The 23,245-nt window shown below is 38.2% G+C and overlaps 1 protein-coding gene across 1 annotated transcript in view; it reads left to right on the top strand.

Annotated features, from left to right (window-relative positions):
• The first annotated feature begins 1,890 nt into the window (after positions 1–1,890).
• LOC135156617 (histone-lysine N-methyltransferase MECOM-like) overlaps positions 1,891–23,245 on the top strand; it is a 48,999-nt gene continuing 27,644 nt past the window's right edge. The window contains exon 1 of the mRNA XM_064109347.1: positions 1,891–2,258. Coding sequence (XP_063965417.1) covers positions 2,190–2,258 — 69 coding nt within the window. The 5' untranslated portion in view covers positions 1,891–2,189. The remainder of the gene's footprint in view (positions 2,259–23,245) is intronic.

The raw sequence follows: 23,245 nt of genomic DNA on the forward strand, positions 1-23,245 counted from the left end.
TCAGTATTTGGTGCAGGTTATACCTAGACATGACGTGAGGCAATTTATTCCAATCGTTTTTGAAAAGTAGGTATGAGTTTGTTGTTTTAAACAAGTATTTATAAAGCCAGGTGTTCTGTACAGTGATCATTTGGCACTAGCAGTTTAATATCTAGAGGAATTGGCGTCCTTGCGCTATAAGTATAGAATATTCTGTATTTGCTTCAATTATGAGGCACTCGTGATATTTTTCAAGGTTTCTTCACAGACAAAATGCTGTTTAGAACTTTTATACAATGTTGTTTACCATATGAACCTTACAGTAGTTGTGTAAACAGTTTTAAAAAAGTGTTTGAAATTTTAAACAACAATGTTTAATTTCTAATACTTTAAAAACATGGATTTTTTAAACTGTTAAACAACTTCTGTAAGGTTCATTTAGTAAGAAGCGTTAAAAACAATTTTGAACCATGTTTTTTAATGTGTTCCTCGTTTATTTTGCAGATTCTTCCTTTGAAGTAGGACATTTATGAGAAGTTAAAAACAAAAAGATGAGATTTTTAAACTATGTTAGTTCAAATTACATGTCATGTTATGTGCAAGGTAAACAGAAAGAATGTTGTGTGCAAAGTAGATGTATAAAAAGGGTTTCTTTCTCTTGAAAGAAATTGTTTGAAACTTTGTCTAATTGCTTTTAAAGGATAGATGTGATGAACTTAGATTTTAAGTTATTTTCTTTGATAAGAGAATATCATTCACCAAACATGTCACAGAAATATCTTCGATGGTGATTTCAGAATCATGCCGGCTTGTACAGCACATCTTGTTGCGAAGGGGGAAAGCAAGGGGGGGCACTGCGCTGTCGTCTGTCATTTACCGGCGGGTGCTGAAAATTCCAATGGGGGAAGTAATAGGGGAAATCGCCTAATTTGATATAATTTCCTTGTTGTGTCGCTCCTTCGTGAGAAATAGACCGGAGGGAGGGATTCTTTTCCCTGAAACCTGATGAACAGAATATAGGGCTTGGTCAAGTGGTAGAAGTAATGGTTAAAACGCTCGGGTGCCAATGACGAGCGGTGACATCTATCTGTTGGTAACATGATGTATTATTAACCCTTTGTTTCCCAACAACTGGGTGGTCCCTGTACAAGGCACATGGGAAGCAAAACATAAAAAAAAACGAGGGGTAGGGTCCTTGATTGTAGCTTGTAATTTATTTTCATAAATGTGTGTAATTCTCCTAAATCAATATTTCTCTATACACAAATAGTAAAGTAATAGAAAAAAATATTCAAGTTCTTGTATTTGTTGTAGATATTTTGTGTGTGTGGACAATATTAGCATGATAAGTGACCTGTGCGGATGGGTTGCGTTTAAGCGCAACTCATGAAATCAAATGCATCATGATTCTCAACCAATCATGTATAAGGAACTTGCGCTTGATTTTGTTTAGTTGTGTTCAAACTCCCGTTGTGACTCTCGTCTTTCAATCTGGGGGACGTGGGTTCGATTTCCGTACAGGCATGGCGTGTTTTCCTTCAGCAAGAAATTTACCCACATTGTGCTGCACTCAACCCAGGTGAGGGAAGTGGGTACCGGCAAGCTGTGCACAATGGAATTGGTAGACCAGCTTAGTCTTGAGCACCCAACAAGGTGGATATGTGCGCTATGCGAATCCTATTCTATTTCCGCAACAGGACACAGATGGATGGACCCTGGTAATTTCTCAGAGATGTTTTGGTGTTTTTTTTTTGGTAACTACCGGTGATTAACCGAGGGTAAGGTTCACGTGGAGCGGTGCTATCACCAAGCCAAGAAGTCATTAGCGATTAGCAACAGCCAATTAGACAATAGCTTAATGATGTAGCCAGATTACAAAGAAGGAATACCATTATATTCTGGTAGGATATTGAGTTTTAACATCATATTCTGGCATGGAAACGAAGCGACCGGAACCGTGTTGCCGATGTTAACGACTTCGGAATTGGACAGAGCGGTTGTATCATCTTTGATGAAACCAACTTGAGAAGGGGTAAGAAGAACTGTTCCGTTGGAAATTGACTCTGAATGGGAAGTTGAAAGAATGGTGTTCTTTCACTACTTGAAATGAACTCCAGGCCTGGTGTGAGAACAGTTCTGTGGTAAAAAAAACACAACTTGGAAAAGAAGAATTGTGTGGAAACTCAATTAGGTTTTCTGGTTGCCCTACGATGCAACAAGAAAGGCGCTTCAGGCTGGACTTGATGGAGATTCTATGTAGTATGGACACTGATGAATCTGTAAGTACATTATTCAGGCAATGCAGTCCTCTTTTGAACACATAAATGTATTCCTGATGAATAGCGAACCTAGAGTAGTCCCAGCTTATTACCCGAAATTGAGTTGAATTTGCGAGTTGTGATTATCCCAACATTTTTTTCTTCATATGGATGATTTGGACAATGGTTTGATTGCCTGTTTTATTTTCTGTATTTCTCTTTTGACATATATAGTTCTATAACTTCTATTCCATATCCAGAATACATGCAACCTAATTTGGGCGTGCCATGTAATAACTTGTACAATAAGCTTTGGCTGTCAATGAAAAAAGACTTGTGATGTTATGTTACATTTATGACAGCTTATTCTGACATATGAAGTGCCATTTTGAAAAGGGGTTGTTATTGCCTGGACTCACTTTTAGTAGCGTAATATGATAAAGATTTCCAAAACGCAGTAGAGTTCTAACTAATGCAACTATCAAGCATGAAATTTGTGGAAACGAATTGACAAGTAGCTCGTTCTGGAGAAGTGAGTGCTGGGATGCATGAAAGGCTTGTCAACCAACAGCTAACGCCACAAAAATGTCTTTGATATCCGCCTAATTTTGACCCTCAAACTCGATGGATCGAGAGATCAAGAGAAAGACAGTGGAAAGAAAAAAAAAGTGTGTGGTTGCGTATGTCATGGCAGTAATGGCGTTTGATTGATAATCTAGTGTCATCCGATATCCACTACACAATGGTTAACTTGATTAAAGCTTTCTGCGAAATGCAGCCAGGATTTCTGCGTCCTCTTGTTGGGGCTAGGTGTCTGTGCTGGGCTCAGGAAGGAGGAAGAGTAGAAGAGAGAGATTGAAAGAGAATCATGAATAGCATTGCAAGTTTCAATTGTTCATGGTCCAAAGAGAATCGAAGATTCATGGGTGTTTTTTGTCCTCTGTACCTTTTCTCTTTGTAATCCAAAGAAGTATCTCCTACAATTTAGACAATTCATTCAGTTTGCTGATGAAATTGAGAGGTATACTGCTGTGATGATATCACATCCATCACTCAAATAATGTCAAAACTAGATATTTTCTATCTCCGACTTGCATGTGGACAGAGTATTCATTTCTTTCAGTGCGTTATCTTAGTTTCTTGAGAGCCAGCTCGGCAAATTTTTTGAATTCTGATCTCTTCTCTTTCATTTTTCCCCTAAAAGACTTCTACGTAAATTTATTTCATGAAATAGATGGAATTTGCAGTATAATTGTTGCTTGAAATTTGTATACAATGCTGCTTAAAATATGAATTTATATTCATTGTTTAACAGTTAAAAAAGTGTTAGAAATCAATTTTCAATATGAAATATTCAATAAATTAAGCATGATTGATTAATATGTTAAACAATTACTTTAAAGTTCATATAACCAGCGTTTGATAAATTTTAGATAGTGTTTTTCTTAATGTGTGTACTACCTATCACTAGAAGTTTAAAATTCAAATTCAATTTGAATTTGAGTCAACATCTAGTATTGTATGATTGAAATATAGATTATAGTTATAAGTAAGGTATTACAGTTTTGTAAATGATTTATAAAATAATGTAAGATACAAGTTCTATAATTAAAGTTCTGAGAATTTTCTTCATTAATTATTCAATTTAATTGATTAAAATAAAACTAGAGTAAACACCCTTTATTCACCTTTAAGTGATTATCATTAGGATTCTGTGATTGAGCAGTTACAGTATTGTAGACTTACTTCAGTTGAAATGAAATAAAATTAGATGTCTTATTTAATTCAGATCATGAATAAATTGCAGCATCATGTTTGGTCATAAAAGGTGCTTTCCTCTCTCCATTTCCAACCTGCCACAATGCTACCTGTTCACATCATACCATCACACCAAGCTCCTTCCCCCTCCCCCTCATGCACCCCTCTAGGGATCCAAGTCTCCCTATCGCATTACCCCACGTTCCCACACCTTTAAAACAGCGATTATTCCGAAGTTTTATCCCGCGCAGGTGTACAACCAATAACATGTTTATTGATATCTTCATGAAGGGGAAGTAAATTAGCACCTGAAGCGGGTTTGAACGCAACTGAAACCATCGATGATCACAGAAGAAATGTAACTGAAATGTCAATCTCAAATTGAACATTGCCTCTGAGACGGTCAATAAAATAGATTGGAAATTTCCGCACCTATCTATCTCTCACTTTTATGGCTTCCACGTCTTCAAGAGCAACAAAGAAGCACTAAGTCATAGCTTCCATTTTGGGGGAAATGACAATATTTTTTGTTTCTTCAAATAGAGATGATAAAATCAACATCTCTCTTTCTTTCCCTGAAACTCAGGATTTGCTTCTCACACCTGAGGTTTCGGGTTGGAAAAAGGGGGAGAAAGGCTTTGCAAAGTTTGGATGTTAACGTGAGATAAGCACCAAGGAAGAGTAGCAGTTTTATCTCTTTTTAGACAAAAAGATATAATTTTTTTTTCTCATGATATGCGTCATAGTCAAAACTTGCTACTGCCACGAGGGAATCAGAGTACCTCAGCTTTTTAAGCTTTTCTAACTCTCCATCATTTTCTTGATTATCCATTTCTTTGACTCTCTTCAGTATTAAAAATTCTCATTTTTTCACCCCACCTTCTCTTTCCACTGCTTTTCTTTGGTTTGTTTGATATCTGCTCATCTTTAACTTGTCGCTGTATCATTCTGTTCTTAATTATACTAATTATGCTCCTACTACTACTGCTGCTGCTGCTGCTGCTACTACTACTGCTACTACTACTACTACTACTCTGGAGATTGGCCAAAATTTGTAAGAAGAAATGAACAAATGTTTTAAGGTGTTTTTTCACAGTATTCGTCTTATCCTCTATCTCCTCTCTTATGATATCTCGGGCCTGTCTCATGAACCTGGTTATAACAAATATGCAATAATTGTTAAAAGCTACCAAAATCCTTCAATCTGATTGGCTGATAGTGAATTTGTCATAGAAATTGTGCATTTGATAGATATTATAACAAGTCTTTTTGAATGAGACCCAGGTCTTTACTTTTGTCTTTTCCTTTTACACCCCCCCCCCTTCCCTCTTGTTCCCTTTCATATCTTCATGTAACACATACATGGCTTCGTCCTACACAAGACCCCGTCCAAAATCAAGTTTATTTTTAGTCCTTTCTTTCAACTCTTTTCATTTCATCAGGGTATTTAATGATTAGGATCCTTTATGAAACTACATGGAAGGGTGTGAGAGAGAAATCAGGGCAGAGTAAATAATAATTTAAGGTCCCTCGGTCTCGGGGTGACCATCAACAAGAAGCTGATAAATACGCTGTCTGATCGCGCCCAGAAAATAGAGAGGAATTCAATTTTCCTGATTTTCTACCCAGAAGGTCTTATGCATTTAGTCGTTACACTTGTAACTTATTGTAAATGAAGAAAAATGAATGCTATACTTGAAGCACGTCACTTAGGTATTATAAGTCACTTAAATTGGAGCTGAAGTTGATCATATTGTATGAACCCATGGACGCTGATGTATTTCATTCACATCTCACAAGGATCTCAACACTCCCATTGCCAACTGGGTCAACAAGGATCTTGTACTCTGTACCATTGGTTACAGTGTATTATGGTGAAAACTTTGTTGAAAAGTTCTTGTATCTTGTAATTTAGAGAAAATTGAAAATGGAGATAGCTGTAGTTATGTCTGCCTTAATAGAAATTTGGACAGGAGAAAAGATCGGGTGGGGGGGGGGGGGGTTTCATAAAGATTTAGATAGGCCTATGACTTAAAGTCACACTTAAATTCCCAGTTGAGTGTGGATTAATGGGCATAACCGCATTGGTCAGAACATGCTAAGAGGACACATGCTACTGGGTATTTATCAATAAGATTGCGCTTTACATATCATCTGCGCTCCAATTTTTAAGTATAACTCCCAAGTTACGCTTAATTGTTTGTTATTCTTTGTGAAACACCCCCTGGATTCGGTAACAAGGTTAGCGATTAATCGTACGCTTGATTTTTACGATTGATTGTACATTGTAGTCAATGGAAGCAATTGCAGAAAATATTCTACGATCATTGCTATGCTTTGTGTTACAGGCCCCTGGTCGCTTTTAAGACTTTGATCGTTGTCTAAGCACTTCCAAAGACCATACCTCACCTTTCAGATGGGATACCTTTGCTTGAGTGGATGTGCAAGAGTTCAATCTTTGTCTTAAAACTTTGAAAGACCGATCCTCACCATCAAGATGGGATACCTTTGCTTGAGTGGATGTGCAAGAGTTCACTCTTTGTCTTAGAACTTTGAAAGACCGATCCTCACCGTCAAGATGGGATACCTTGGCATGAGTGGATGAGCAAGAGCTCAGTCATTTTCCTACTCTTTGAAAGACCGTACCTCACCTTTAAGACGGGATACCTTTGCGTGAGTGGATGTGCAGGGGAGATATGTAAGTGAACCATCAGAGTTTCTCCTCTTCCCCTCTGAGGCTGCGCTCGTCTTGACAGACGACACACATGTGACAGTTACCCAACACAATTTGGATCATGTGACCCCTTGCTCGCATGAGAGCCCTCCCGTGAAGCTGCGAGCTCCTGGGATGACGTCACGCCCGCATAGCAGCGAGGAAGGGATAGTATTAACCTGCTGGTGGTACAGGTCCACCCTAGTCTGCTGGGCAAACCCTTCACTCGAGGTAAGGGTCTGAATGTGCAGCCTACTCATGCCTTGTCTCTCGCTCAGCAAGTTTTGTATGTGCTAGTCGTTGCGTGGAGGCACAACAGCAAGTTTTGTATGTGCTAGTCTTTGCGTGGAGGCACACTTGTTGATCAAAGTTCCAATCAGGGTCTGTGCCTGCAGACTAGGTCCACCCCCTCAGTTGGTCTCCTACAGGTGTGTGCTGTACCTGTTCAAGGGAGAAGGGGGTTCTTCAAGCAAACATTACAACCTGATATCGTCAACAAGGGATCTGACCCAATGCTGTTATGCATAAAAGTTCAAAATAGGGGAAAAAAGAAAACTATTGCAGTCATTTAAACTTTCCATCCATCCATCTCGGCATTTAACTCCAACATCCATCATTATATTAACTTTGTAACTATCAAATCAATCAAAAAATACATCATCTGGCTCATATTATTTGCTTGCTCCCTTAGACAAGAAAATAATCCATCATTAAGGACTTATTTTCCTATAGATATCAAATTGAACCTACCACTCTTATTATCACATGGACATTTTACTTGATGATAACACCAAAATCTGGTATCTCACCAGGCATTAAAATAATTTTTCATGTTTTGGGGCTACTTTTCACATCCTAGATCTAGGTATCCTACAACTACGTCATAAGTGTTTGATCTTGGATAGTTTTCATAAAATATTTTTAATAACTTCATTTTTACTTGAATCTCACATGAAGAAAACAATTAAACATCCCCAGAAACAAAAAGGTTCAAATAGAATATATATATGTTAAGAACCTTAATTGAATATCACATACATATAATTATTTAAAGGAGAATGAAAAGTAGTTAACCCCCCCCCCTCCCGGAGACAGAAACAAAAAAAAAGTAGCATATGAATAAAATATATATTTGTTGAGAGCCTTTTCTGTCTTCTGTCATCAAATCCTGCTTTTTCATTTAGCTTAGTTATGCGAATTGATGGACATGCTAACACAAAGGAAGAGCAAAAACATTTATGAAGAGTTTTATGCGAAAGTGAGCAGCAAGAAAAACAGCTGTTGCCGTTCCCATTAAAACATCGTTCTTAGTGATCGTCACTGGACGAGATTAGTGTTGTTCTCTTCCTGGAGGTGAACTTGATGATGGAGAATGACAAAAGTGGAGCAGAAAGTTTTATATCCACTTTGAAAGGCATGTATCATTGTAAGGGTTGAAGTTGGTCTTTCAAATAGTGTGTGGAATTTAGAGCGGAGCAAATGTCGCCGGAGCAAATATCATGGAACCGATAATTATGATGGTGATGATGGCGAGGATGATGATGTCCATATGTTGGTGATGATAATGACGATGATGATGCTGATGATGAATTGGATCAATTAGATGGTGGCGAAAACATGTATTCCACAAGAACTGATGCAATCAGCTTATTCATGACTCAATAGCAGAAGAGGACAATGTTTCACCAAAGCAATAAAATAAAAACCCATTCCTTCTCTTCTCCCACTGTCATCTGTCAATGGCACTTCACTCCCAAAAGACATGTTTGTTTAATTCATAAATGAGAAAGACTGGAGTGTGTTCGTAAAAGCAATTGTCACGTTCACTCTAAATGAATCCTCTGCTTCACTGGAGATCCAAGACATGACAGGTCGCTCAGTTTGTCATTTTCTTGCGCCCCATGTTACGCTTTTCATTGTTGAAGAGGTGAGTCGAGCTCCTTTGCTTTGTCCTGGGGCTCATGGTGAGCCCCGTTGGCTTAACAACTGGATTTGTTAAATGTTTTCTGGGTGTCTGAATATTCATGGATGCAAGGCATTTAATTAAGTGAAGAATCGGTATGGCTTCATGAGTTTATGTCTAAAATAATGCAGTCCTGCAGGAAAATGTATAAAGTGTGGCAAATGTAGATTTAAGTCTTGGATATTATTTGAATACAGGGATTTTTGACCAGTTGAATTGTAAGACATCCAATTCATAGAAGGAATCGCTCATTCTTGGGATACCTGGGTTAAGTGTGGAAAATGTAGAATGATGTATTTGACTTAAGTTGCATGGGGGGGGGGGGGGGGGTTGAGGGTTCAACCAGTTAAAACAAGTTGATCCAGGGCATCTAAAAGAATGAATGGATCCTACTTACGACTCCAGGGTGGAGTGTGACAAATGTAGATTGATGTCTTCGACATTAATTGAATGTTGGGATTTCTGACCAATTGAATCATATTATAGCATCATCCAATGAATAGAATGAATTGATCATTCTTGCTTAGGATACCTGGGTTGAGTGCGGCAAATGTAGATGGATGCCTTGCACATTGGTTGCATGTGGGGGTTTCATACCAGTGAGAACGGGTTGCATCCAGTGCATCTCAAAAGCAATCGACTACTAGGTCGATTGTGGGTTGAGTGTGGCAATTGGAGGTTGATGCCTTACCATTGGAATTTAGTTTATACCAGTGTATTGAACCATATACCTTTCAGGCTACAGTCTTCGAGAGGTATCCACGGCACTAGGCCACATTCCGACACTGTACAGAGGCAAGCAGTCGCCCGAGGGGAGGGGGAGGTGAAGAGTCGTGAGGTAATTTGAGGAGTCGTATGGAAGTGCCAGAAGCAACTTGTTGTTTATCAATACTTTAGATATCCTCCACTAAGATTATCTGTCAAATATCATCCCGCATTGCTCGCTTGATATCTTAAAGTCTCCTTCTCCCCTGCAGGAGTTTTTTTTTCAATTCAGTTCATTTATTTCACTCGATAAAAATAACATACATACAGGTAAAGTAGAAATACATAATGGCAAGAACAAAACAAAGTAACAAAAATGATAATACAGTAAATAGTGTACAGAGCAGGCTTTGAGTGTGGACTGGCATTAAAGATCTGTTAGATCTTAGAAGTTCCAGCCAAGTAAAGAAAGAAAAAGAAGAAAAAAAGAAAGAAAGTTTGAAGAAGAGAGGCGAATCTTGGTCACTGTCATGCAAACTTATCCAGGGCTCCGTAACACAAAGGTTTGCGATGGAAAGAACCGCTCTGATTGGTCCCTGATCAGTATTTTAAACCACATGCGTGTGTAACATTGATATTGATTGGTCTGTTCATTTAGCAGTGGCACTTTTCAGTTGTACTTAATTTCATGTCTTGGTCTAGTACAGTAATAGTAATAATTTACATTTATACAGCACACTTTACGATACAAATGTGCTTATCATTACCCCGGGCCTGTCAATGGATGCTATAAGTCATTCCTGTATAAAATGTATGCACATCCTCCACTCACTGGGGAGTATTCCCTCCAATCACTTCGACATATGAAAGCTTTCAGAGATTGTTATCACCACTATCAATGGATTCAATCAAGTCATTCGTTGCATTCAATGTATACACATCCTTCGCTCCCTAGGGACTATTCAAACCAGTCACCTTGATAGTTCTGATTACCCTGGTTACAGGATTCAATCGGTCTTCAGTGCATTTAAAGTACGTTATTCCTCCACTCCCTGGGGATTCTCCTTCCAGTCACCTTGAAGAGGTGAAAGCTTTCACGGAATGTGAATATTTAACCATGAAAAACATTCAATGTGCACACTCTCCACTTACTGGGGAGAATTCCCACCAGTCACTTGGACAATGAAATGCATGAGCATATGATTTTGTTAATATTTTAGGTACGACTAATAAATTCATGCTTTGTGAATGTAAATTACGTGAATTACGTAATAAAGTACAAGATTGCATTTGTGTAGTTATTCTGCGTAGGCCTATTTGAAATGTAAAAAGTAATTTTTGAGAGCCAATCAGTGGACGTTTTCCCCTGTCTGTTTTCTTGATTCAGAATGTGGTGAAGATTAAAATGCTCAAAAGTAATTTCTTCCATATTTTAATTCGATCATGTTCACTGTACAAGATGTTAATGCATTTTGTGACAGGTTGTCAAATCTTTATAAAATATAAAAATGCATTCTTTCCCCAGAAAACCACAGAAAAACAAATCCCTGATAGAGATAGAACTACTTTGGGGTTTTATTCCTCAACATGATAACAGACATGTTCAAGTATGTCAGACACCATGAATAGATTATTTGAGAGTGTTGGTTGCAGCATCATGCGCTGTGATGCCCTCAGAAGGGCCACACATTAATTACGCCAGTCAGATTCCGTATCGGAAGAGCAGGCATTTACACATTTCTTCTGGGTGAGGTGCGGAAGCGAATAGTTTTGAAAATTGTTTTCCCATTTTGATGGATTTTTGTTGAGGTTTGGATCGACAGAGACAGGCAGAAGCGAGAGGCTGTCGTCACATTTCAGGATACCTGAGCTGGGTTACGAGAGTCGGGTCTTGTTAAACAGGCAAAGGTGTAGAGTTTTAATTGCCTCGTTTACGGAATGCTCAGGGGTGGGGGATACCAGATTGTGAAACAAGATTTCACCTTCATCTTCTGGGGAGAGTGTTTCGACACCTTGTCACTCACTTGTCATCCTCGAACCGCTTGATTGCGGCGCATCATCCCTCCGATCACGTGCCTTAGATAAATGTCTTGCGCCAATTCTTCTTAGCGAGAGAGACGAGCAGTGCTGGATTGTGATAAGGACCCACCTTTTGCTAAAATAAATTTGATGGTTCAGGCCACGAAAGCAAAGTAGAATCTCTCTCCTTCTCTCTTTCTCTTTTTCTTTCTCTCTCTGTCTTTTTACCTCTCTCTCTTTCACTGTTACTTTCTATGGAGAAGGTTACTGGCAAAGAGTCTGATTTCATTTACCAGTCTCTGAGGAGTTTTTTTTTGAGAAGGTGATTTCCACAACGCCAGAGGGGTAGAGGCGAGAGAAAGTTAGAGCAAGACACGACAGAGAAAAAGAAATAATTCAACTGGTCTTGGATAGTACTATGGACTCCATTTATTCTCGAATACTTCTCCAATCTCTTCTCCTCCTCTTCTTCTCGTTAACAAAAGTAGAAACTAAGTTGTTGATGCAGCGGAGATTTGAATGCGGCCCTGTTCTTCTTTATTGTTGCTTAAAAATTTTCCGCTGGTTGGAGAGTGTTGTTCTCCGCTCCATCTTGGGAGATCAAAAGAGTGATGCATTAGACCATCGAGAGGAGAAGACAAGTTTGAAATCCAATCTAGGGGGAACTAAAAAACTCATCCCCTCGGTCTTGGTAATCCTATCCTTACCCGCAAAATTGGCAACTGTTCCGCTCTTCTTCTTTTTATCCCCTCCCGTTTGTTGCTGAAGAACTCTTGAGATGCGAGAGGAATGAAAACATCTCGCAAACAAGCATTGCTCTCTTGATCCCACCCAAAACTTTCTCTTTGTCGTTTCCTTTACGCTTCATTTTCAATCAAATCAAGGAGAGGTAGTGAACCCGCAGTATTCAGTGTTAATGTCATCGTGTTCACACTCCCTGGAACAACGTGGTATTACAGATCATAGATCATAGTTTTAAAATCCATGTGTAAACAGGCTGTGGAATTTAGCACAGGAATATAAGAATGACCCAAATCAAGTAAAACAAAAAAAAATCAAACAATTTTTTTTAGGTTTTATTGGTAATTTTCCATTCATTTTGGGCAATTTGGGATGAAATTCCAGGATGTAAATTTCACAGAAGATGGTTTGATGTGTGAGCAACAATATCACAGTGAAACTCAATTAGGCCAAGAGATTGACTTGGGCTAGTCTTGTATTCATATACTTAATCAATTTTGTCCATCTTACCATTGAGTATCTTTATAAGAAATGCTTATTTATACCATACTTGCATCTCATTTTCATTTTTATCTACCAGTATTTCATAAAAAAAAATTCCAGTCAGGCTATTCCTATTTTGTCGTAACACTTCTTCTCTTATAAGAAAAATAATTGTTATAGATTATGGAATGTCTAAAGGAGCCAAAGGCCATTTCATATTGGAAAAAAATACATTAGCCCAAGTTTATTAAACCAAGTGCTGTAAATGATAATGTGATATATACTCACTGTTTATTGCTTGGCAACAATCCTCTGTCTTTTGTTGCACAATTGACAATGCAGAGTTAAATTTCTTCTTTTTTTCATATGAAATCCTGTTTTCGGTAAAAGCTGTCATGAAATACGTTTGGCATTCTTTCAAAACTTTTAGCCAATGACAACGAAACAACACCTGACACAATAGGAATCAAGCGAGGGCTGGGTAGGGAAGACGGAGGGGGGGGGGTCCACTGGAAGCTGAACAAATTGTAAAGGGAGGGAGGAAACGTTGTTTAAGATCTGTGCTGCCTTTGAACTTGTCCCCCAAGGGTCCCGTTAGAAAGGGGGTCCAGACTAGCGTGGAGGAAAGAGATACAGCGACGCGCTTCCACCAACACTCTGTATCCACGACAGGGAAGATGACTTGGGAAATATACTCGTGAGCTTTCCAACGTTTCAAGGACGAGATAACATCTTTACGAGCAGCCCCTGCCAGGTATTCTTTATTCCTAACAAGAAAGTGGTGTTTCTCAAACTTTGATTTTTTTTTTGAACCATTGTTCAGTAATTTTGGATGACTCATGGCTTTAATTCAATAATGCCACTTTTCAGACTAAACTCTGAATTCAGACTTTTTCGCCATATTTCCTGGACGTAGAAAGCACCATTTTAAATGTAGGAAAGGGTACGTCTTTCTAGATGAGCTTCAGACTTTTAAACATGTTCTAAGTGGTATCCCTGTGAATTGGCATTCAAAGGGAATAAGTACATTTGAAGAAAAAATGCATTCTTGTGGTCTCTATGACCAAACCAACAAGTTTTTTTTTTCTGAACTAGATATTCAACCCAGTGTAAAGGGAGGGTCATGAAATAAAGACTCTAGAAACTTCAATCATATCTCCTTAATATGTATTTTCATCTCATTAAATGCAGCTGCTTTGGACCAACAAATGCCTTAATTAACACAAAAATACAATTATCTGATATCTGTTTTAATGTCTTACACATGACGAAATATATAGTATCATTTGGAGGTGTTGCTTGCACGCTACTAGATGATGAAAATATAATGGTTTAAGTGTCTCCAGACATGCACTACTGAGATAAGATATCAGGTAGAATCAACAAATTAAGTGTTATTTAGATATCTTTGTTTGTAGAAGCCATGTCATGCCCATCCAGGTGGGTGGTGAATGAATTTTAGTCTAGGATTTACAAAGAGGGTTCGTTGTGTAATACGCGTCACATGTCGCTATATGCACTTGAGACTTTTTTAATCTTAAATTTGTTAATTAATTTCTTATAAACTTTTCCATTAAAACCATACAAATGAAGCAATAGGTAGATTTATCATGACCAGACACACTGGCTCAGTGGTTGAGCGCCCACCCCGTGAACAGGAGGTTGTGGGTTTGATCCCGGCCAAGTCGTACTGCTTTACGTTTCAGAATGGAGAAGGGTAATATTTCAGAACTTTATGTTAGGCAGGGCCCGCTGGGAGAACATTTCATAAGAGCTGAAGTGGCTACCCTGGGAAAATAAGAATTAATATTATTATTACTATCATGAGTTTACTTTAAGAAACGCACAAAAGGTATTTTGTAATTGTATGAAAGAAAATGAATATGATTTTTATTTTGTTTGTCCTTATAAGTCTTGATTGGTATTTTTCATTTCAGGATCAGTTTATTAAGCAAAAATATTGAATGGATGTTGAAATGGTTCAGTTTTCAGTCTGTTTTTAACTCTCTGTCACAGATATGGTTTGCATGTAGTGTAATATAACTTTGATTTTTTTAAAGTTACTCAAATGTCTTTAAATGATGATTGTAGACTCAATTAGTGATGTGAGTTTTGATTGTTGGCTGGTACACGCATCACCTCTCATACTCCTGTTTTTTGACATTCTCATCTCTATTCAATTCTTGCCTCATTGAAGCACAGGAGATGAGAGGAGAAAAGGTGGTTTGTTAGAGAGGCCTGGTGCCCAGCTTCTGTCTTGTTATGCCCCTTAGGGGTCCCGCATACACGGAGAGCAGCATCGCACTCCCTATTGTCGCAGCCCACACGTTTCAACCGTCAGTCTCTTTTCACCACCGAGGTAGAATGTACTTTCTCTTCCCTCCTCTCCCTTCCTCTGTCGTCTTCCCGTAGGATCCTATTTGTCTGTCTTTAGTAAACTATAGTGTGGAGGGAACATGGAAAAGAGACCATGCTCCCCGCTCCAACTCGCTCTCCCTCTCTCCGCTCTATCTCTCGATTTGGAGCACAGATGAACGCACCGTTAGAATAGCTATTGATAAGTCATCATGCACGGTGGGTAGATCCTTTATGCAACGTGTCAGAGCATATTGGTAAACCTTTTTCACTGGTGTCTCATAACTCTGCAGTGGGCAATAGAACACTTAAGCTGATCCGCCCCGAGTAAGCGCATCTCTCGTTCTTGAAGTCCGTGCAAACTTGTCACAGTATTTGTTTATCCAAACCAAGAATATTTGTGTTACCACAGGTCATAGGAATTGGCTATCGATTTTTAATAAGAGCTGGAATCTTAAATCAAGTTTTGAGGTTCTAATTTTTCTACAGGTGATGGTTATCTTCATAAAGAGGTTGACGAAGGTTTGCATCTCAAAAACGAAGCTATCCAATATGTTGCTTCATCTGCTTAATCAGAAGAGGCTATTGATCAGATATCCAGTTGCGCTCACAGCAAGATATCCATATGTTTTTTATCAGCTCGTCAGTTGCGCCCGAATGCTCTTCTTTATCCTCTTGTCTTCCTCATCTCTTCCCTTCTCTCTCCGTCGTCTCTCTCCTCTCCCTCTTCTTATTTTACTCCAAAGAGTGTGAATTAAAAGAACGATGGCACCCTGGATGTGAATGCGCGGATAATTGTAGCTGAGGGCAATGCTTTACATGGCTATAGAACTAAATTTATTTATAATTAAAGAGGCTCTCATGCCTTTGTCACAGGGTCATTCACGCCTCGTACAAGGAATTTTCGCGACATAATGGATAGATGAAACGTATTCATCCGACACTCAGCCTATTCTTTGTCCTGCCTCCTAATCCAAACATCCCTTTGCGTGCGGGATTGCGAATCTTTATTGTCGCGTAGCGTTATTCACCCTACGTTCCCTTTCAGCTGTCCAAGTCTTGATATTTTTCCTTTGCTGTTATCAAAGAGCCTCTCCTTTTCCCTTTTCTTCCATCTTTCTTATACTCCACCTTGATATATTTCCCCCCTCGGATGATTCCTGAGGTGAAAGACGAGACTCTGATACCAACCAAAGAGGAATCCTGTTACTCATAGACCGCTAGACTTCAAATAGGAGAGGGCCACTGTCTGCCCATCGCCCCTCATCAAGAAGTGCATTTGCACTTTTATCAAATACTCTTGCAATGTTTTCACCAATTGTTATGGTCCAACAATGCCAGGCGGGTCCCCCGAGATGTTTACTGGGTAGACAGACTGGTGAAATGCACATCTCCCATCATAACCCCAAGTCCCATTTACACCGTGGTTAGTTAGGCAGGTACTTAAAAGATCAGGCCACCAGTCACTTAATGCATTGATTTTTTCCCCCGAACCCCATCGGTAAACTGGTCCTCGTTACCCCCTCTACCCCCAGGAGCCTTTCAAGAGAATCAATCCCTAGCGATCCTCAACAGGTCTTTTACCACATTACCAGCACTGCTCCGCCCTTGTTTAATGGTCTGTAAAATAAGTAACCCTGTCCGATTCTTCCCCGTCCCCCTCTCATCTACGCATCTGCCCCCATCAGTAACCAATCTCTTTATCTACCACACGATTTACTTCACCACATCATTACCACCTAACTGACAAATTAATCAATTGTTCCCTAATTATTATACCCATCTCTTTCTATTTTACCCCCCAAAGAAAAATCATAAAGCAGTATACCACTTCCTGCGTCATGCCTATCAGAGGAAACATTCTCAACAGTGAGGGCACTTTGTAAGAGTATTATAAGTTCATTCATGAGGGGTAAAAAACAAATTTCAAAAAGCCATTTCTAAGCCAATTAGTTCTCGATGAGCAGGTTCTTACACAAAGGAAACACTATTTCATATTAGTCCATCACCCTCCGAAAATGAAAATAAAAACTTAGCAAACATTTAGACTATGAAAAACAGCCTAAAATGGAAAGCAGCTCTTTTTTTCTCTTCTGTTTGCCCATTTAGGGTGCAGTCCACGTCCAAAAGGAGCGACAAAAGGGGGGCAATTTTTTGACAGTGACAAAAACTAGAAGGGTTATACCCATGCCGCTCAATGCAAACTCGTTTGACAGGATGCAAGAAATGACTGAATCAATTTAGGATTTCTAAAGATGTTTATAGATGAAAGTCACAACTTCTGCTGGGATTTGAGAACTGTGACTCCATTCTGTTTGGAAGCACTTTCTGCATTTTTGGAAGGAGAAAGGGCTGCAATTGCCTTTCTTGTTTCGCCTTTCTCATTTCGCCTTTGGACTGTCAATACCTGTCATGTTAAGCGGACAACAGAGGGACCGTGAATATCTTTGAAAAGATGGAATTTTCAGGAGAATATCGCAGCTCTAAAGTTACAGGAAATCATTAAAATGTATCGTTTCAAATTTCAACCGTCACGTTTTTTTTTCATTTGGTTTTAATTTTGTTAAAGTTAAACCAAGTGATTTTTTTTACTGTGTCAAAGCAAAGGCTTAAGATTTGATTAAACAGAGAATTCTTTTTCTTTTTCTTCAATTTTGACATCTCACCACTTGAAAATATATTCAACTCCTCAATGCCTTAATTGGTTACATATACATTTATTTCATTCTTTGGATTTCAAATTTATCAGAAACAATGCAATATCTTGGATCGCATCGTTTTTTTTTTTTAAATGTCATCATTTGTGAAATAAAAAATATGCAACTAATGGAGTATAATCCACTCTGCACAGAGCTCAAGGCGATAATGTCATTATTACCCCGGCTGGTCGTTCCATGGTGTACACGCATTTCAAACAATAGAACGCCGGTGCCAAGTGGTCTACTGTTGGAAACCCTTCAGGGTCTGAATGCGTAGCCTACAATGTCTTCTGTACTGATTACGTACTGAAGGCCCTCTTAAGGGTTCCATGACATTTACTCTGGCGACAATTGCTCCGCTCTAAACTCCACCCACACAAAATTGAATGACCAACTTCAACCCTGGGTTTAACACTATACCCTACCCTAAACCTAACATAAAATCCTATTGCAACCGTAACCCTAACCCTACATCTTAGACGAAATTAAGCTCAGAGAAATTGTCGCCAGAGCAAATGTGGTGTCGCCCACTCAAGACCCTCTTGTTGGTCATAGTTTCAATCAGGGTCTGTGCCTGCAGACTAGGTACCCACTTGCTTCCCTTGGGTTGAGAGCAGCACAATATGGATATGGAGTAATTTATGTATTCCTTCTAGTCTTTATTTCTATACCCCTTGTCTCCATCATTTTTCATTCCTTACCTAACTCCCACTCACCACTTCTCATAAAAATACAAAAAAATAAAAAATTCAAAATACTAAAAAATAAAATAAAAAATACTATAATTCTCTTTTCTACCTCATAGATATATAATTTACCCCCTCCCCTGTTATATCCTTGAATAAAATCATTATTATTGACCCATATGAGTTGATAAGATGCCCATCAAAAACCGTGTCATTGTTGTGTACTCATCCAATCGATGCGTTTCGACTCCTCGTTTGCTCTGTAATACGATGACAAACTCATCGTCTCATTTATGACCGATACCAACCATGCCTAGTCTTGACCTTCAGACACTTTGATTTTACAAATTTCTAAGAGCACTATATGCATGCTTGGATCGATATCAGATGCAAATCTTCGGTTATCGTGAAAAAAATTCTTTAATCAGAAAGTAAAATTTCTAGGAGAATGAGGAGATTGTAATTATGTATTCAGAAGTTTTCTGTAAACAACATGCCTTATAACCACAGCCAATATAGTACACAAGTAAACCCTTATTTTTAAAATCTTAATTCAGCATAGTCTATTTGATTCACATTTCATTTGTCTAACTGGAACAAGACCATCTTAATTAGAAAGTAAAATGAAAATATATAGGGCCTATTCAGAGATTTTTCAGTGAAACTGTGCCTTACACCACAACCAATATGGTATACCACTGGTAAACTCTTGTTTTTGAAAAATAATACAACAAACTACTTTCTTTGCATTTTGAACTAACAGACAAGAATTATCTTTCAATGTACATATTTTCAGTGAAAATGAAATATGATATGAAAAGATTGTCATAATATGATGGATATACGATCAGCACGACCTCCCCTATAATTGACAACATTGTTAATTTTCACCTTTTTGCTCAATTTTCCTCAGTTAAGTCTTACATTATTTTATTTGCGTTTGACAGCAAATAAAATTTTAATCATCTTCCTTTTCTGATACCTAAATACTATACAAATCATTATGATTGTGGTTTACATCAGTTTAACCAATTTCTAAAATAGGCATTGAGATTACTATTTATGATTTTCAGATAACCTCATGTATTTTATCAACCACATGTCTTTCCTATATTTTCTTTTCTTACAGATTGTGGTTCAAGTACATTATACTTCTAAGTATTATTCCAAATGATACCCAACTCATATTATGACAAGTGATGACAGTATGTGAACATTTGTGCTCTCTTCGATGAAAACCATACAATACTCGTTTAATCTTAACACCAGGTGAACAACTACGCAGGAGATCGGGTCGATGTCGCCCCAGAAACATTTTAGAAAGCCGTTGAAAATGTAAAAAAAGATCTCTGGAAAATCCCCATTAACTGTGCACAGTGTTAGCTTTATTGCAGATTTTGGCAGATTTTATGTTCACATTATAGACCACATTGTGATGGATAATTCACATTTAATCCTAACACCAGATAAAAAAAAAAATGCATGGGGGTTTCGGGGCAATGTCACCCCCCCCCCTCCCCCATCCCCTGTAATGCTCAGAAGAGCCATCTTAAATTAAAAAAAAAAGATCCCAGGAAAAATTCCCTTTGACTGCAATGTTAAAGCTCATCGAATATTGCAGATTTAGATAGATTTTATCATCACATTTCACTGATGGTGAGAATGAGAAGTTTTTTTACAGCAAAGAAATTTTGATTTTGAAATTTTGCAAATATTCCTAAGTTGACTTTTTTATACTCAATTGTTATTTTTTGGGGTTATTTTTTTTTAACCTGCATAATACAGTAGTTGTGACCAGAATAACAAGTGAAAGGGTCTGCTTAGGTGCAGACTAGCTGAAGGGTTACCGTGAAGCGTAAATTGTCTGTTCGGTATTTACCGAGCATCAAGTCCATCAGTTTTATGGGTCATTTTCTCAGGATATTCAATAAGTTTTCAATAATTTCCACATATTCCTCTGACTCTTCGCGTGGCCCGTGTGAAAAAGAGACAGAGTAGACAGATATTGTAAATATAGAAATAGGAGTAGGAAGTCAGGCAAGAAACGGGGGGGGGGGGGGGGGGGGGCTTTAAAAAGACACTTTTGGTCAACTTAGGAGAGGAAAAGATTCAAAATTGTGTATTGAATATTTAATAATCAATCAATTTTATCTGATTAATTATATGATTTGGGGATATAGTGTTATAATGTAAAGAGTGAAAAGCAGAAATATGAAAATATATGAAAAAGGGAAACACTATAAAAGAAAAGAGAAAAGAAAGATGTTTGGAAATTAACTACAAAGATAAGTCTGTAGTCTACTTATTAGGTTCTTATTCTAGATGGCAAATTATTCCACAATTTGAGGGCTATGCAGTCAAATGCTAGATATCTTAGAGAAAATTGTCTTTTTCAGGTAGGGATATAAAGAAGCACAGTATCATTACACGCATGGGAAGCAAGAGATAGATAGAAAGGTAGATACAGAGAGAGAGATTGAGATAGACAGAGATAGATGGATGGATGGATAGATAGATAGATAGATATTGTAGATTGATTGATAAATAGATCTAGATAGATCTATAGATAGATCTACAGATAGATCACTTGATAGGTAGGTAGATACAGAGAGAGAGAGATTGAGAGAGATACATATGGATGGATAGATAGATAGATAGGTAAATACAGAGAGAGAGAGATTGAGAGAGACAGAGATATATATGGATGGATAGATAGATAGATATTGTAGATTGATTGATAAACAGATCTCGATAGATAGGTCTACAGATAGAAAGATAGATCAATTGATAGGTAGATAGATAGACAGAGAGAGATAGATATGGATAGATAGATGGATAGATAGATAGACGGACAGATAGATAGAGACACATACAGATAAATATGATAGATAATATATAGAGAGGAAATCAGAGATAGTAAGAGTTCGATAGAAATATTGGTACAGAGGTGGAGATCAAGGGATGGGAGAATGAATGAAAGTGGAGCAAATGTCGATGCACTGCGTGACAGTCTCCCAATTCCCACCATTGGTTTACTCCCATCCAACGGTGAAAACACCATTATTGCGCGTTACTCAGTTCCCATTGATCCTCGTGGATCCCTCTAAGCCATCGATACATATTTCATGCTTCGTGCTAATTTTTACTCTTTGGTCTTATCTATCTCCAAAAGGACAGGGAACCCTAACTATATTGAATTTCTGAAGTGTCAACAGGCTGATAATCTTTAATGTCTCTTTCAGAGAAGGCTGGGGAGGCAGGATTTGAAGGGTAAAACGGGAAATATTGAGATATCTTGGTTGAAATATTGATGGGAAGTTAGTTGTTGAATTTTAAAATGCTTTTAAAAATCTGTTATTTTGTACTTTTTAGGGTTGATACTGTAAAATTCCTACCTCTTTAATTAAGCCTTGCATCTTTTATTCATTCATTCTGTTATTCCATGCCTTCTCAATTTAGTTTGCCGCCGTCTTTCTGTCTCCCTCTCTTTCTCTTTGCACTCTCCAGCACCCTTTCTCATTCACTCTCTCCCTCTCTCTCTCTCACAACACACACCCATACACATACCATTTCTGTTTTCTCTTTCTTCCTTCCCTCTCTCTCTCCTTGCTCTTCATTCCTCCACTCATCTACCACCTGTCTCATTCCTTCTGTCAATCCAACTGCTGCTCTTTCTTTCAGTCAGTCCCATGCCCTCTAACTATCCTAGGGTGCGTTTATCCGCCACTTTTTTACCCTATAATCATGATTCGAATCATGATTCAAATCATGATTCTGCAGAATCACGATTGCGTTTAGTCGAAATTGAATATAATCATGATTAGAATCACAAACATGAAACACGAAAAAAGGGGCGTTTGGAAAGACGTTTCTGCAGAATCACGTACGAAAATGTTCGAATAAACGATATCGTGATTTGAATCATGATTATATGACCTCACTGTGTCGGGCTACGGCTTTCGGTTTGACTCTTGCCAAGCTCAAGGCTCTCTATGTGCTCATTGTATGTACATGATTACTCTGCATGCATTTCTTGTCATGTTCAAATTCTGTGTTGGTCTTCGCATCGTCCACTACTTTTCATTTTTTGGTCATGTCTTCAACTTCAAGTTCTAGTAAATGAATTAACTGGACAGACAATGATCTCAGTTGTTGTTGAGTATAGAGTGTCAATATTAAATTGGATCTACGCTGAAATTCACTTCCGAACACCATTTTGGATTAACTAACAAGATGAATAGAAGCATATGGACCCTATATGATAGAAGTAAACTTAGGTTGAATTCAAGAAGCAAAATATTTTTCGAGAGCCGAAACACGTGCGAAAAACTTCCTCTGTCAAACTGCGCACTAGTGATGCGCACTGGATTGGCCCGAATCTGAGGAGAAACAGCTTTGGAATGAAGGTCGTCTAAACGCTGATTCTGTGATATCGTGATTCATGTTTGTGTTTTGAATCATGATTCAAATCATGATTCAAATCATGATTCTGGCTTGAGGTCGCATAAACGCAGCCCTAGTCTACATGCAAGTTGGGGGCCCTCTAACACAGTCATCTGTCATCAATCGCAAGTTTCAAACACCGATCCTGATTGGTTGATAGTGAGGATATTGGATGACATGCGCAATTAACAATGATTTGTATTGGCTATTGACATGTAAATAATTGATTGCAAACCTCTATGTTATGAAGCTATGATTCTTATAAAAAGTTGCGATTGATCCAATCAACCTCAACTGTATGGAAACCCATTGATGTCATAACTTTTGTGATGGGACATCTGTGCAATGTCTTTTCATAAACAAAGAAGAGGACACTGGAGTATCAAAGACAAAGAATTTATGAATGTACATCATATCGAGAAAATATTTTGAACCAACATGCA

This window comes from Lytechinus pictus, chromosome 14 (genome assembly GCF_037042905.1).
Source record: "Lytechinus pictus isolate F3 Inbred chromosome 14, Lp3.0, whole genome shotgun sequence".
Classification (NCBI taxonomy): Eukaryota; Metazoa; Echinodermata; class Echinoidea; order Temnopleuroida; family Toxopneustidae; genus Lytechinus; species Lytechinus pictus.